General features: G+C 43.2%; 1 protein-coding gene across 1 annotated transcript in view; it reads left to right on the top strand.

Annotated features, from left to right (window-relative positions):
- Positions 1 to 17,863, top strand: part of ITGB3 (integrin subunit beta 3) — a 158,095-nt gene that overhangs the window by 39,001 nt on the left and 101,231 nt on the right. The window contains exon 3 of the mRNA XM_082272407.1: positions 16,409 to 16,598. Coding sequence (XP_082128533.1) covers positions 16,409 to 16,598 — 190 coding nt within the window. The remainder of the gene's footprint in view (positions 1 to 16,408; positions 16,599 to 17,863) is intronic.

The following is a 17,863-nucleotide window of genomic DNA, read 5'->3' as shown; positions in this document are numbered from 1 at the left end:
GTTTCCAGAGTATAAGCTCCATGGTCCTTGCAAATCAATGGGCACTTCTATTGCATCATATGGTAGGACCACAGAGCTTGTAAGTGAAATATATAGTCCAGAGCTTCTCAGGAGTGGGAAATTCTAAAAACATTTTATTCTTGGCATTAAAGCAGAAGTACAGACTAATACCTTAACCTCCCTGGCGGTATGATTATGTCAGGAATTCTGTACCAAAAGCGGTACAATTTTTTTCATGGAAATTTGGCGTTATGTATTATAGGCCTACAATTCTTAGTAATTACTGACTTAAACCTGACCAAAACAAGACTCTAGTAGACATCCCAGATGTGATAAATTTGAAACACAAACGCATGAATTATAATCGAATCAATAATATAATTTTATTATATATATATATATATATATATATATATATATATATATATGTGTGTATATAGGTATATATATATATATATATGTGTGTGTGTGCATATATATATATATATATATATATATATATATATATATATATATACATATATATATATATATATATATATATATATGTGTGTGTATATATGTATATATATGTGTGTGTATATATATATATAGAACGCATGAATTATAATCGAATCAATAATATGATTTTATTATATATATATATATATATATATATATATATATATATGTGTGTATATAGGTATATATATATATATATGTGTGTGTGTGTGTGCATATATATATATATATATATATGCATATATATATACATATATATATATATGCATATATATATATATATATATATATATATATGTATATATATATATATATATATATATATAATATAAAATGTGTTATGTGTTTGTGTTTTGAGCAACGTTTTGAATTTCCCTCCCAGTTCCGCTCCCATGCATTGCTGCTGCAGGGAACGGAACTAGGAAGTCATCACACCGACGGACGAGCGGCGGGGATCTCGGCTGGCGGTCACAGCAATGAGAGATCATCGCTGGATCGCCAGGAGAAGGTAAGAGACACCGCTGCGCTCTCTGCACATCTACCCCGAGTGTGACTCGGGGATACCGATCCTGGACTAAAAAATCCACCCCGAGTCATGCTCTAGGATACCGCCAGGGAGGTTAAATTCTTCCCTGAAATTAATAATGTGAGCTGAGTTTAGCCTTATGTATCAAAATGAAAAAATCACAGTTTTTCTACCTTTATTTTGCAGTATCCAGTGCTGTCACAAGAACAGCAAGTGGGTGTGGTTATTGAAAGCCAGTGACATCACTTCCAGGGAGGGACACTGTTCCTGTGTAGCCAGTGAGCGTATACAGGATGGGAGGAGCTGATCATAGGTCCCCCCCCCCCCAGTGTTCTCTCATCAGTAAGGATGCATTGTACATCCTAATTCATGAGAAATAGAAGAAATAATTCACACAGGACGGGGTGCAGTGCACATAGACAGTATTATAGCTGTGCTGGGCTTTGAATGAAGATTACCATTGGAGGAAGGAGCTGGACACGGGGGGGGAGGGGAGTGTCAGTGTAGCTTGAAGTGCTCTGGGGTCTCAGCTCACAGTCTACAGTGATCATAGTAAGGCAACTATACTCAGTCTACGTTTCCACTAGTGCGACTTGTCTTGCGACTTTGGACACACAAAGTTGCATGACAAGTCACGGCCCAATAATTTCAATGGCACCAGTTCCCATCTATGCGACTTTGAAAATCAACGACCTTGGAAAGGTACCTTTAAAGTTGGTGAAAGTTGCATCAAAGTCGCACTCTAAATCACAGCAGTGGAAACGTAGACTAAAGTTTAGTTTCCACTAGTGTGACTTGTTATGCGACTTTAGACACACAACGTCGCATGACAAGTCACACCCCATTAATTTCAATGGCACCAGTTCCCATCGCTTTGAAAATCAGCGACCTTGGAAAGGTACCAGCACTACTTTGATGCAACTTTTGATGCAACTTTGATCCAGAGAGTGTAAAGTTAGATCAAAGCTGCACTCAAAGTGACATCAAAGTCGCACTCCAAAGTTGCACTCTAGACTAGTGGCTAAGTTTCCACTAGTGCGACTTTTAAGTTGTGCCATTCCTATGGACTGGTGGGTGTAAACAGACTTGTGTCTGTTTACACCGGCCAACCTCTGGGTTTGATCAGGCCCGCTAAAAAAAATGGAGAACTGCGGTCTCCTCCATTTGGGCAGACTGGACTGGAGGCAGCCGGGTGTAAACAGACAGCGGAGTTCATTTACTTGTGGCCGCCCATAGAACAGAGCAGAGTCTGTCTGTGTCTGCTCTGCATAAACTGAGTGGACACGGACTTATCATCTGGACTGATCAGCAGGCTATCTGTAAGCAGATCCCCTGCTGATCAGATTACACATCGCCGCATAAAAGAACCCCAAGGCTACATGTACACTAGCCTACCCTGATCGCGGCTGCAAGAAAACACAAAACACGGCAAAAACCCGAATCTGGCCAAACACTGTTAGAATTTTGTCAATTTCCTGTGAATCATTTCTAACCATGGGTGGACCTGTCCCAGGGCCGGCCCTACCATGGGTCCCGGTGGGACCATGGGACCCAGGTGGCACTTAGAGAGGGGCAAAAAAAAAAAGGTCTGCGGCCGGCCTGACATGCACACTGCGCATGCGCCGCCGCCGCTCGGGAAAGCCCGAACACGTTCGGCTATTTCCAGGAATAGCCGAACATGTACAGGCTTTCCCGAGCGGCGGCGGCGCATGCGCGGTGACGTGCTGGTGCCGGGCGGCTCCATTTTTAAATCCTAGGGCGCCTTTAGGAACAGGTAAGTGAGACTCCTCCACAGCCACACTACCTGCCATTATGCAGGGCTGCGGGCATACTACAGAAGATGCAGTGCTGCGGGCATGGTGTCTACTGCTCTGTCCTGCTCCTGCTGTCACTCTGTACACACTCACACCCCTCTGACTGCTTTCATAGTCCTATACAATGTGGGGGCCTTTTGGAGGGTGTGAATTTTTTGGGGGGGAAGAGGGGGGGGCAGCATTTCATTCTTGGACCCAGGCAGCACAATGTCTTGGGCCAGCCCTGACCTGTCCGCACTGCTCTGCTCAAAAAACTTTGATTGAAAAGTTGAAGGAGTGGGGAGGAAAATTGTTGGTCAAACAGTGACTGCAGCCAATCGATTGTAGTTACTTTTGAGGTATTCTGACACAGGTGCCAGCTGTCTAAATACAATAGCCGGCACAGGAGATTCATCTATGCATGCTGATTAGTGTGGATGGAAGAATTGAGGAAAATCTCTAGTTCAGCCTACCATGTGGCCATCTTTGAGAGGGGGGATGCCCTCACTTTAGAAACATATCTCCGGACTTCCTACTATGTCTATAGAACATCTCCCCAACAAGACAAAGATAGGACACAAATAGCTATAAAAACCTGACAGGGATATTAAACATTCCCGATTCTAACTAAAACGTAAGAAAAACCCCACATCTCGGATGATATCAACTCAACTTGCCAAGCTATAGACATTATTCTCTTTTTTTAAGCATAAGTATCAGATTGTTCATCTAGCATTGAGTATCCACAGACAGGAAGATATCTTCCTGAGAGCAGTAAGTGTGGAGACAGTAAAGATATCAGTGCCCTGAAGAGAGTTGTCAGAGTGCCAAGATCTGATATGATCTTATATGATTCTTGCGCAAAGCAGACAGCAGTATAGGTGTTACACTTTCCGCAATTCTTCTTCTTCGTGTGTACATTGAATAATAAAGTATTATGTCCATGGAATATATCCCTATATGAGATAAAATCTTTCGAATGTCAGAGGTACTCCTTATGGCACTCTGGGACAGAAAATAGTTTCACCCTTTCCTGTAATTGTGCTTTTATTCTTGCTGTTTCTGCATCCTATCTACTTTACAGGCCTGTGGCTGCACAGAGATGGGGGAGATAAGAATCCTGAGCCGGGGGAAGGGTGTGGGAAGTGCTAATGCCTCTAGGGCAAAGTGAATTAAGATTCAAGGAGGTGCGGTCACTAAAAAAATTTCTGGCCGAGGTCTGAATCACAAGTCTGTGCCATGAAAAAGATTGTACGTGCCTTCTTTCCTTTTTTTTGCCCAAGCCATGCTCTCTGGCACTTTTCCTATTGTCCTCCACACACTCTGGTAATACTCTGTAAATGTATATGTCCTCAATAGTGTTCCCCCTTACATCAGGTGCCCCTACCAGAGTAATTAATTACATTGGGTGCCCCCATCAGACTACCCCCATAAATTAGTTGCCACCATCAGAATACCCCCTTATATCAGGTGTCCCCATCAGAGTGCGCCCTTAATCAGGTATTCCCGTCAGAGTGCCCACTTACATCAGGTTTCTTCATCAGAAGGCCCCCTTATAGCCAGGCTACAGGTGGTGCATAAAGGCAAAGTGTAATCTTTTGTTGATCCTGTCAAAGCTGACCAGTGGCTGGACTCCCTGGGCAGATTCTCACAGGTGTCTAGAGGAGTGGAGACTGCCAATTTTGTGGAGAGAGATGGGCCCTGTTTTCTCTAAGTTGTTTCTAGCAGTGTTCAGTCTTTCATACAAGAGTTGATATAAATGGTGACGTGGATCCTGACACTATTTCCCTTGGGGAAGCTGAAAATCATACTGTGCTATATGTGCAGTACCGGTAACTTTCTATTCCCCATTTTTGTTTTTTTGGTTCAGGGTGAAAGCTCATAGGAGTTGGGTTTACGAGCCAGGATGGGTAGGGGGGACTTCACAAATCATCGGGACAATGTTCAAGTTTTTAGTTTTTTTTAATGTTTTCTTTTATTCGTTTTTTCTGTGCTGGTGATCATTAATGGTGAAACAAATGGCAGGGTGGGAAGGTACCCCCTTATGCGCAAGGGGGGAAGGTTTTCTCACCTCCTGATGTGTAGAGTAAGGGATTAAGAAGTATTGTTATTAATGTTTCTTGAACAAGATATCATTAGAAACCTTAACAGTTCTGTCTTGGAATGTTAGAGGCTTTAACGCCAGGGTTAGGCGTTCGTTAGTCTTTAATTATATTCATAAGCATAAACTACATCTAATTTTTATCCAGGAAACTCATTTGACTGGCTCCAAGGTCATGGCTCTTAAAAGAGCATTTGTAGCCCATATATTTCATTCAACTTATTCTAATTATGCCAGAGGTGTGACGATTCTAATCGCAAAAATGCTAAGTTGCATGGTTAAATCTATAGTCACGGACGTATATGGCAGATTTGTCATTGCAGTCCTACAAATCAATAATGCCACTTACACATTTATGGCCCTGTATTTACCTCCCACTTTTACTGTTGCCTTCTGGGATGTCATTATGGCTCAATTACTTCAGATGGCTGAGGGACCGGTTGTTCTGGCGGGAAATTTCAGTTCGGTATTATCTCCTAATATAGACAGATTCCAAAAGGATTAGTCTGCCTCCTCTTCTTTAGCTTCCTGTGTTAGTAAATATAACCTGGTGGACTGCTGGAGGTGGAGGAATCCTTAAAGCAGGGAGTACTCATGTTACCAGCCATGTACCGATCCCTCTCCCGAATTGATATGTGCCTGGTCTCTCCTGAGTTGCTTCCGAGAATGGCGGTGATACGATATTTACCGAGAGCGATCTCAGATTACTCCCCCCTGATGCTAAGGTTTAGTCTTATGACTTGGGAGGGGGTATAAGGTCTGGCAGTTACGTGCGTTATGGCTAGCGGAGGCGATTTTCACTACCATTACAGCCAAAGAAATATGTAATTACTGGTCGGTAAATCAGGAGAATATCTCCAGGGGAGTGGCATAGGATGCCTTTAAGGTCACCCTAAGGGGCTCAGTTGCAGAAGTAATCAGGCATGATAGGACCTGGAAGGTAATCTCCCATACACAAGCTGTTATGGCAGCAGAGTTGGAGTATATTAAAAACCCCACATCCTCCAAATATCAGCAATGGAGAGATAGTTCTAGGCAACTAAATTTGGTTCTGATTTGGTTCTGATTGAAAAAACTAAAATAAAATAATACTGTACCGAAAACAACGACTTTTTGAATACGGGAATAAAAATAGTAGAATCCTGGCGTATCTTTCTCGTATCGCATATCCCCCTACATCTGTCTCGGGAGTGTACAATAGTTTCTCTGTATATTGTACACAGAGAGAGGAGATTATAAGAGCCTTTACTACTTTTCATACCGACCTATACAGTACTAGAGTTTTGTATACTCAGCAGGATCTCAGCAGGATCTCAGCAGGATTTTCATATCTACAGAATATTCCCCCAACAGAAATACCTGAGGCAGATGATTGCACTAGACTTACCTATTACTAGAGAGGAAATTAAGGCAGCTATATCCACCTTTGCTGCAAACAAGACTTCCGGTCTGGACGGATTTCCCACTGAAAAGAACAGCCAGGGAAAAGAACCAGATCATTAGTGGGCACAGTGGGTGTCTTCCACCCTAATAACATATACAAAAAGGGGCAATGATCTGATTCCCCCCAAGCACGCCTCCATCCCAAAATATATAGAAACAACAAGAGATTGGCCCGCGGGACTTTGAATGAGGTGGGTGCTAGTGGCTGGAGATAGAATAAATGGCACAATAAATATGTAAAACAATGTATATTTTTATTGCATTGTATAAACAAGTAATACGAATAATAGTAACATGTACATAACATAGCATAGCTCAATGGCCGTAATGACAATGTATACAACATGAACCATATTGAAACGTATATAGGCAAATATCCTGGTGTCGCCACTGAGTTTCAAAGGTAACCTGAATATGATATTGAAGTTCCATGATACTAGAGTCTGATACATAATGACCTGACGCGTTTCGGGAGCTACATCTCCCTTCTTCAGAGATCAATGTATTTGAGTATGACTACAAAAGAACAAAATGACAAAAGAATTGAAGTAAACGTTGGAGAATATATAAAATATTCAAGTAAGAAAATTCACAACAGGGATAATAATGATTGGGAAAGAGTATGAAATACTCACAGGCTAATGAACCTTGTTGGAAAAATGGATTCCCGTGTGAAAACAGCAGACCGTGGTCTGACCCGGGAGCTGAAGGGTCCCTTGGGGAGCAGCCAGAGAAGGGGGTCCATGGCAGGTGGGTGGCTAAAGAATAGTGGAGAGATGAACCATCCAGATCTGTCGTATATATAAAAAATATAAATGTAGCATATTGCTATCAATGTTAGTGAAAGTTAGTGAATTGGATGGGAAATCCTGATATATAAAATAGGATAAGAAGAATGTCAACTAAGTGCAAGAAAGAAGAAGGTGTGGGGAGGGGAGAATACAGGGTGCGTCTCTTCCTCCACGAGGCCATGGATGTGTATTGTCCTGACCCGCCATACCCGCTGCATGACGTTAGGGTCCTAGGATTGCGACCAGCGTCGGGCAAACATGGTAGGTCGGCCACTATATTTCTTTTTCCTACCACTCCTTCTTTCCTTTGCATTTCTCTTTTTTTTTGGGCCAGCACCCCCTCTCACTCATTCCTCACAGTTTCAGGCAACCTGCCATGGCACACTGCCAATTCCTCTCTCAATTCTTCACACCCACTTCTCTTTTATGCACCCTGTATTCTCCCCTCCCCACACCTTCTTCTTTCTTGCACTTAGTTGACATTCTTCTTATCCTATTTTATATATCAGGATTTCCCATCCAATTCACTAACTTTCACTAACATTGATAGCAATATGCTACATTTATTTTTTTTATATATACGACAGATCTGGATGGTTCATCTCTCCACTATTCTTTAGCCACCCACCTGCCATGGACCCCCTTCTCTGGCTGCTCCCCAAGGGACCCTTCAGCTCCCGGGTCAGACCACGGTCTGCTGTTTTCACACGGGAATCCATTTTTCCAACAAGGTTCATTAGCCTGTGAGTATTTCATACTCTTTCCCAATCATTATTATCCCTGTTGTGAATTTTCTTACTTGAATATTTTATATATTCTCCAACGTTTACTTCAATTCTTTTGTCATTTTGTTCTTTTGTAGTCATACTCAAATACATTGATCTCTGAAGAAGGGAGATGTAGCTCCCGAAACGCGTCAGGTCATTATGTATCAGACTCTAGTATCATGGAACTTCAATATCATATTCAGGTTACCTTTGAAACTCAGTGGCGACACCAGGATATTTGCCTATATACGTTTCAATATGGTTCATGTTGTATACATTGTCATTACGGCCATTGAGCTATGCTATGTTATGTACATGTTACTATTATTCGTATTACTTGTTTATACAATGCAATAAAAATATACATTGTTTTACATATTTATTGTGCCATTTATTCTATCTCCAGCCACTAGCACCCACCTCATTCAAAGTCCCGCGGGCCAATCTCTTGTTGTTTCTATATATTTTGGGATGGAGGCGTGCTTGGGGGGAATCAGATCATTGCCCCTTTTTGTATATGTTATTAGGGTGGAAGACACCCACTGTGCCCACTAATGATCTGGTTCTTTTCCCTGGCTGGATATCCTATCCTGGTGTTCTCCCCGGTTTCTCCCCTTTTTATTTATTCATCCATTTTTTTGAACTACTTCAGGCAATTAATATCATTATCTTGTGCATTCCCCCTGTGTGATTCTTTCACACTGGATGCTATATCTCCCCTTTTTTCTACTATTGGGCTCCTGTGTCCACTAGGCGGCGGCTGCCCTGACTCCGGGAGCTGCGATGTGTAAAGAGGGAGGCTCCGCCTCCCTTGCTGTCCCCGCTCCTCCCCTCATTGGGACGAGCGGGTCCACCCTCACATCGGCGTCATGCCGCACCTCAGCGCTATCCGTCAGTGTCATCACTGACGTCATCGCGCTCACCACGTGCCCTACATCTGCGGGTGGGGAAGGTCCGCCTTCAGCGTTCTCTTCCTCCACGAGGCCATGGATGTGTATTGTCCTGACCCGCCATACCCGCTGCATGACGTTAGGGTCCTAGGATTGCGACCAGCGTCGGGCAAACATGGTAGGTCGGCCACTATATTTCTTTCTCCTACCACTCCTTCTTTCCTTTGCATTTCTCTTTTTTTTTTGGGCCAGCACCCCCTCTCACTCATTCCTCACAGTTTCAGGCAACCTGCCATGGCACACTGCCAATTCCTCTCTCAATTCTTCACACCCACTTCTCTTTTATGCACCCTGTATTCTCCCCTCCCCACACCTTCTTCTTTCTTGCACTTAGTTGACATTCTTCTTATTCTATTTTATATATCAGGATTTCCCATCCAATTCACTAACTTTCACTAACATTGATAGCAATATGCTACATTTATATTTTTTATATATACGACAGATCTGGATGGTTCATCTCTCCACTATTCTTTAGCCACCCACCTGCCATGGACCCCCTTCTCTGGCTGCTCCCCAAGGGACCCTTCAGCTCCCGGGTCAGACCACGGTCTGCTGTTTTCACACGGGAATCCATTTTTCCAACAAGGTTCATTAGCCTGTGAGTATTTCATACTCTTTCCCAATCATTATTATCCCTGTTGTGAATTTTCTTACTTGAATATTTTATATATTCTCCAACGTTTACTTCAATTCTTTTGTCATTTTGTTCTTTTGTAGTCATACTCAAATACATTGATCTCTGAAGAAGGGAGATGTAGCTCCCGAAACGCGTCAGGTCATTATGTATCAGACTCTAGTATCATGGAACTTCAATATCATATTCAGGTTACCTTTGAAACTCAGTGGCGACACCAGGATATTTGCCTATATACGTTTCAATATGGTTCATGTTGTATACATTGTCATTACGGCCATTGAGCTATGCTATGTTATGTACATGTTACTATTATTCGTATTACTTGTTTATACAATGCAATAAAAATATACATTGTTTTACATATTTATTGTGCCATTTATTCTATCTCCAGCCACTAGCACCCACCTCATTCAAAGTCCCGCGGGCCAATCTCTTGTTGTTTCTATATATTTTGGGATGGAGGCGTGCTTGGGGGGAATCAGATCATTGCCCCTTTTTGTTTACATACTCGTATTACTTATTTACATATATGTATTACCCACAAATTGTGGGTAATATAAGTGGCAGCACTCATAGGTCTATTTCCCAAAGACAGCCTCTGGATTTGACGCTGAGCACATGCACACAACTTCTGTGGTCAACCATGGCGCGGCCTGTTCTGAGTGGAACCTGTCCTATATAACCGCTGTACGGTCTTGGCCGCCGTGCTGCAGCTCAGTTTCAGAGTATTGGCAATCTTCTTATAGCCTAGGCCAGGGGTACTGAATTAAAATTCACGGAGGTCCGCTTAGTAAAATCTTCTTCCAGTGGAGGTCCGAATCACATGTTTGTGATTTGATTCAGATCCTTTACATTACAGCACCCTCTCCTAGGTTTTCCCATTTCTGCAGCTGTGGAACGCAGGTGAAAATGCACATGTTCCTGGCCCGCAGAGAAACAGGCCACACTTCAGCACAGCTTGGTGCTGCGCAATTTAAAAAAAGGGCCAGGGACTTGTTTCCCTGCATTTCTCATGGGTAGTGCAGCCCATTAAAATGAATGGGCTGACCTCCCTGTGACATGCGCAAGCAAATGCGCATGCACAGATCTGAACTGAGCCCCATATCACAATCCCATCCTTACATCAGTTCCACAGCGTCCACTGCACATCACAGTTCCCTTTCCTTCACATCAAGATCCACCCTTGTGTTATCATACCCCCTTAACATCAACACCCTTCTTAGCCCCCTCATTACAGTCCCCAGCTCCCCCACATTGTCTTGCCACTATGGCTTACAGGAGGTGAAATCAGCGAAAGGCTGGATAAACTTAACACAAACAAATCACCAGGCCCTGATGGCGTACATCCAAGAGTACTCAAGGAACTCAGTAAGGTTATATCTAGACCACTGTTCCTGATCTTTGCTGACAGTATTAGGACAGGAGATGTACCAGGGGAGTGGAGGAAAGCAAACGTGATTCCGATATTCAAAAAGGGTCAGAGGCATATACCGGGAAATTATAGGACTGTCAGTTTGACATCAATAATATGTAAACTTCTGGAGTGGATGATAAGGGACTATATCGTAGAGTTTGCTAAAGACAACAACATCATCAGCAGTAACCAGCACGGGTTTACAAATGGGCGTTCTTGTCAAACCAATCTCCTAACATTCTACGAGGAGGTGAGCTGTGAGCTAGATAGGGGCAGACCAGTGGATGTGGTGTACTTAGATTTCGCTAAGGCGTTTGATACAGTTCCCCATAAGTGCTTAATTTATAAAATAAGGTCTGCAGGTATCGACAGCAGGGTTTGCTCTTGGATACGGAACTGGCTAAAAGGGCGTGTCCAAAGGGTGGTAATAAACAGTGCAAACTCAGACTGGTCTGAGGTGGCAAGCGGGGTGCCCCAAGGCAAGCGGGGTCCTGGGACCAACCTTGTTCAATTTATTCATAAACAGCATTGAGGACGGGATCAGTAGTTCGATATCAGTTTTTGCAGATGACACAAAATTAGGCAGGGCAATAACTGCACAGCATGAAGCAGATATCCTACAGGATGACCTGGACAAAATAACGGAATGGGCAACGACTTGGCAAATGAGGTTTAATTTGGAGAAGTGTAAGGTTTTGCACTTGGGGACTGGAAACATAAAAGCACAATACACATTAGGAGGGGAACCCTTGGGGGAATCAAAAATGGAGAAAGATCTGGGAGTCTTGGTTGATGATAGACTAGGCAATAGCATGCAATGTCAAGCGGCAGCTACCAAAGCCGGCAGAATATTAGCATGCATAAAGAAAGGTATGTATTCCAGAGATAAGACTATAATCCTTCCACTTTATAAAACTCTGGTCCGACCGCATCTGGAGTATTCTGTCCTGTTCTGGTCGCCGGTCCTCAGGAGGGATGTGTTAGAGCTGGAGAGAGTCCAGAGAAGGGCAACTAAACTAATTAGGGGATTGGAGGAACTTAATTATGAAGAGCATCTGCAATCGCTTGATTTATTCTCCCTGGAGAAGAGACGCCTGAGGGGGGACATGATAGCAATTTTTAAATATCTCAATGGGGATCTCAGCTTAGAAAATAAGCTGTTCAGTCGAAGGGATTGCATGAGGACTCGAGGGCATACAATGCGATTAGAGGAGAAGCGTTTTAACCTCAGGCAACGTGGGGGGTTCTTTACTGTTAGGGCTACAAGATTGTGGAATTCTCTACCACAAGAGGTGGTTTCTACGGGTAGTATGGTGGCTTTCAAAAGACATCTCAAGGATCAGAACATTCAGGGCTATGTGTGATGATTACAGCCACACACACCTACACAGGTTGAACTGGATGGACTATTGTCTTTATTCAACCTCACCTACTATGTAACTATGTCTTCAGCCCCACATTACAGTCCCCAGCTACCACACATTATTGTCCATAGCCCCCCATTACAGTCCCCAGCTCCCCCACATTATTGTCCTCAGCCCCCCAATAAAACATTTAGCTCCCCCACATTCCTGTCCCCAGCCTCCTCCATTACAGTACTCAGCCCCCTATTACAGTACCCAACTCCCCTACATTACTATCCTCAGCCCCCCCATCGCAGTACTTAGCCCACCAAATACAGTACTCAGCTCCCCCACATTATTGCATTATTGTCCTCAGCCCCCCAATATGGTATTCAGTTCCCCCACATTACAGTCCCCAGGCCCCCCCCCCACATTACAGTCCCCAGGCCCCCCATTACAGTACTCACTTCCCCTCTTTACAGTACTCAGTCTTAACCCACACACACACATTAGAGTACTCAGCCCCCCCCCCCACACACACATTAGAGTACTCAGCCCCCCACACACACATTAGAGTACTTAGCCCCCACAAACATTAGAGTACTCTTCTTTGCAGTACTCAGCGTCTCTTCCCCTTCCTACATTACATCTCCCCTACCTTACACAGACAGGAGGACTCGAGGCATAGCAGGTCTGAATGGAGGAAGGAAGCTGCAAGATGGTGATTGGTTGCTTAGACTGCCCTTCATCTTGGCAACCAATCACTGGTTTGTTCACCTTGGGGAGTTCCCGCCCTCCCTCCAGAATGGTCCCGCCTCCTGTTGTCGGCTCTGCAAGTCTGCAAAGAAAGCATGACAGCTGAAAGAACAGGCTCCTAAATGGTGCGACCGCTGCGGTCCGGGAGAAAGAGTGATGGGGGCTGGACTCGGACCGCGGGTCGCCATTTAGCCATTTAGTGATGCCTGGCCTAGGCCATCTTTATGTAGAGCAACAATTCTTTTTTTCAGATCCTCAGAGTTCTGAGGTGCCATGTTAAACTTCCAGTGACCAGTATGAGAGAGTGAGAGCGATAACACCAAATTTAACACACCTGCTCCCCATTCACACCTGAAACCTTGTAAGACTAACGAGTCACATCACACTGGGGAGGGAAAATGGCTAATTGGGCCCAATTTGGACATTTTCACTTAGGGGTGTACTCAATTTTGTTGCCAGCAGTTTGGACATTAATGGCTGTGTGTTGAGGTATTTTGAGTGGACAGCAAATTTACTCTGTTATACAAGCTGTACACTCACTACTTTACATTGTAGCAAAGTTTCATTTCTTCAGTGTTGTCACATGAAAAGATATAATAAAATATTTACAAAAATGTAAGGGGTGTACTCACTTTTGTGAGATACTGGATATCTACCTTGCATTCTTTATCTATTCTGGCAGGCCCCGTTATATCTCCCAAAAAACTTTTCTCGAATATAGATGCCCTTTTCCCATCGTTTATGTGGGGATCGGGTACTGCCAGAATCTCCCTAGGTACCCTGAAGTTGCCTATTCAAGGGGGGGGGGGGGGGTTGGCAATGCTAGACCTACAATCCTACTACCTTTCAGCCCAATTAACACATGTACGTGCTTGGTTTCTCCCAGACCTGCCGAATGCAGCGGTTACTGCCCAGGAGGCAGTGATGGGATCTTTTAAAGCATTGTTAAATTCGTTATGTCAGCAGGGTCCATATCCATCTGGGGGGGCAGCAATCCTTAAACTCTCATACAAAATAATGCATATGTGTAACACAAAGCTGAAAGGAACATCCCTAAATAACTCTCCCAATGCCACTTGTGGTATAACCCGAATTTGAAGGAGCTATGTAAGATGGCTGAACCCCAACGTCGGACGAAGTTTGACCTAAAATATGCACATCAGTTATTTTCCGAGCATGAGTTCAAAACTTTCTCTACGTTTTGTGTCCATTCACACTAGTACGACTTGTCAGGCGACTTGGTCAGCCTGACAAGTCACGCACTGTCGCGGTCCATTGACTGGTACAGGAACCGTTCTAATAGGAGCGACACAAGTCACTCAGACTTAGAAAAAGGGTCCTGTACTACTTTGGGGCGACCTGGAGCGACTTGCATAGACATTCATTTTATGAAGTCCGTGCAAGTCGTGCCGAAGTCGCGGTGCACGCGACTTCACAGGTCGCCCCCGAAGTCGTGCCACTGCAGTGTGAACCGGCACTTAGAGCTGAACTTGGGGTCCTGTCCATTTATTGGTTCCATTACCGGCAGCTTACACATGTGGTGGCAGCGCAGTTTGCCTTACGAGCAATCCATTTATGCCCTTCATGACTGGAAAAGGAGCTAATGGATGGAGACCACACTCAACTCATTTCTAAATATTATTTTCTCCTGATGGGCAACTTATCCCCACGACTAGATAAAATTAAACTTCAATGGAGGTCTGACCTGCAGAGTATGGATGATGAGACATGGGAGGAGGTGGTTGGGTCCCAATTTTCTGAAGTTATAGCAGCAGGAGACAAAGTGATACAATTAAACTACCTATACAGAATTTACTACACACCTCATAGACTGTATAAAATGGGAAAAGTCCAGTCCCCAGATTGTCAGAGATGTCAAGTGGCTGTTGGGGATTTCTTCCATATGGTCTGGAACTGTCCTAAGGTGTATGACTTTTGGAGGGAAGTGTGCGCATTTATTGAGGAGAAATTAGTGCTTCCTAACATTTGCACTCCCGATAGATGTTTCTTAGGTAATCTAGGAGACGAGGAACTCAGGGAATCCCAAAAATTCCTGTTAGGAATCCTTTTCTTATATGCTAAAAAAGTTATAGTACTGCGGTGGAAGAAACCAGATCCTCCTAGTTTGGGTGCTTGGATTGATCGAATTAATAACACCTTACCGATGTACAAATTGACATACCGTATATGCTGGCATATAAGACGACTCTTTAACCGTAAAAACATCCCCCAAAGGTCGGGGGGGTCGTCTTATACGCAGTATAGAATGTGAACCTTAAACAACTCCAGGTTTAGGACTACCAAACTGGCCCAAAACTAACGTTCCTAATCTGTCAGCCCGCTGGATGTGCAGTAATACTGTCTGTATGTACTGTAGCTTCGGCTACAAACAGTATACTGCACTGAGCCAATCACAGTGAGTGATGTATTCTATTAATGAATACAAAGCTGGCTCAGATTGGTGGAGTCAGAGAGGTGAGCTGATAATGTTACAACCTCTGACTCAGCTAATCCGAGCTTGCTTTGTATTTATTAATAGAATACATCGCTCGCCGTGATTGGCTCAGCTCGGTATACTGTATGTAGCCGAAGCTACGGTACATACAGTATTACTGCACTTCCAGCGGGCTGACAGATTAGGAACATTCGTTTTGGGCCAGCTTGGTAGTCCTAAACTTGGAGTCCTCTTAAGGTTCACATTTTATACTCCTGCCTGATTAGTGGGTGTAAACGGCTGCTAGACAAGACCCCATCATGGGGTAGGGGGGTAGACTTATACGGCGAGTATAGCCCAAAACCTATGTTTTAACTGGAAAATTAGGGGGTCGTCTTATACGCCCAGTCGTCTTATACGCCCGCATATATGGTACCTTGCTAGAGGTTGCTCTAAGAAATTCGACAAACTTTGGTTGGGTAAATACTGTCTCCGGTGATTTTAACACTTGAGTAGCAATATTCTCATAAAACCTTGGGTCGGATTGAGAGACTCTAGTTGATAACCAGTTTTCTAATGGATTGTGTTTATTATTCTGACACAGTATGCTCCTTTTAGAGGTCTTCCTTGCCTGCAAGAATTTGATTGATATACTTTGTTATAAAGAGTTGAACGAATCACCAGTCGATCACTATATGTCCTTTGTTTTGTTCACTTTTTTGAAAAAAAAAACAAAAACATAACGAAGTATAATCCTATCTTGAATCTGAATGAGTTGATGTACTACTGTACTGTGTTTATGTACGACAATAGGTTATGTTATACATGGTTACTCTGTATCTATTAAAAACCATTAATAAACTTACCTTTAAAAAAAAAAAAAAACTTCCTGTTTAATACCTGAATTTTCAATTTGTGTGTTTTGTGTCTATCTTCTGCCACCCTTCAGGATTTTGGGAAAGGAGCTCCTCGCTGTGACGTAGTGTCAGCACTGCTAGATAATAAATGTGATCGAAATAATATTGAGTATCCTGTTAGTGAGATCAAGACCTTGGTCGACAGACCGCTGAGTGACAAGGGCTCAGAAGGGGACATCACCCAGATGACACCACAGAAGATAGAACTGCACCTGAGACCAGGTAACACTGAAAAAAGACAAAAATAAAAATAATACATAAAAGGCAACTCTAGTCAGTGTTTATTAAGTTTTACCTGTCCAAAGCACAGGAAATGCCTTACAAACCTGATTTTATCTGTAGACTTGTATACATTTCAGATGATTACGCCAGCTGTACTGAAAAATTATGTATTTTGAAGGAATATAAAAGTAAACAGAAGATTTTTTTCTAAAATAGATATACAGTATTTGCTTGGGGTTCGTCTGTAAGCTCTGTCCAAAACCCCGAACCATATTATTTATATCTTGACATTTCACGCTATATTTTGACAAGAGAAAAACAGGGTTCTTTATGAAGTACAGTATGTCTGCACAGAAAGGAGTTCTACCCTTGCACAGCATTGACAGTAAACTATATAGCAAAGAATTCATACTGTATTAATTTGTAATAGTACTTGTGGGCCAGTGACTTTGGACAGCAGGATAGAAGGGGCAGCACCAAACCTCAAAATACATAAATTGTGATAATTTCTTCCTCATAAAGTGATATTAAAGGTAGATTTTTATTAAAATAAAAAAAGATGTTATACATCCCTGCTCTGTGTAACAATATTGCACAGAGCGGTCCCTTAACTTCGCTTTTTCAGTCCCCCACCAGCACTGTCCACTTGCTCGCTGGAATATTACTGACAGCAGCAGGAGCCTGTGGTTCCAGCTGCTTTCAGAGTCTCCTGTGAGACCAGGAAGAGAGGAGAGTGGGGCTGGAGCCTAACCAGGAAAGCACTGGATCAGTGACTCAGGCTCTAAGTGTTTAGGGATGGGGGTAGATGTGGGTTTATCTTAACGCGGAGGATTCATTATGATAAAACACAATTTTAAACGAATTTAAGTTTCGCAATGCCCATCTTCGGACATTGGTGGCTAAATTTTGCAAAAGAGAACTGTATCTGGAAGAAGGATTCGCTAGGAGCAGTCAAAAGACTTACAATACTTCAGTCAACATGAACCACTCCCTCTTAATAATGTTTCTCCGCAGTAGAAGTTTCTGAATACTTATTGTAGTGTTGAATGCCTGCATCACCCGCCATGCATTGTGGTTCCACCTGCTGGCCCCTACATCTCTACATAACACAGTGATGACGTAGAGGCTTGTGGAGGAATCACTGAGTAAAGTGGAGGAGGCATTTGACATTCCCAGGAGTGTTGAATGCTGAATATTTTTCCGAAAACGTAAGCGATTGAAGACAGTAGAGTTAGTGCCAAAGAGTTGCTTTAAAAATAAATAAA

The sequence above is a fragment of the Pelophylax lessonae genome (assembly GCF_965119305.1).
Source record: "Pelophylax lessonae genome assembly, chromosome: 11".
Classification (NCBI taxonomy): Eukaryota; Metazoa; Chordata; class Amphibia; order Anura; family Ranidae; genus Pelophylax; species Pelophylax lessonae.
The sequence above is the reverse complement of the archived record's forward strand: the minus strand, read 5'-3'. Positions and strand labels throughout refer to the sequence as shown.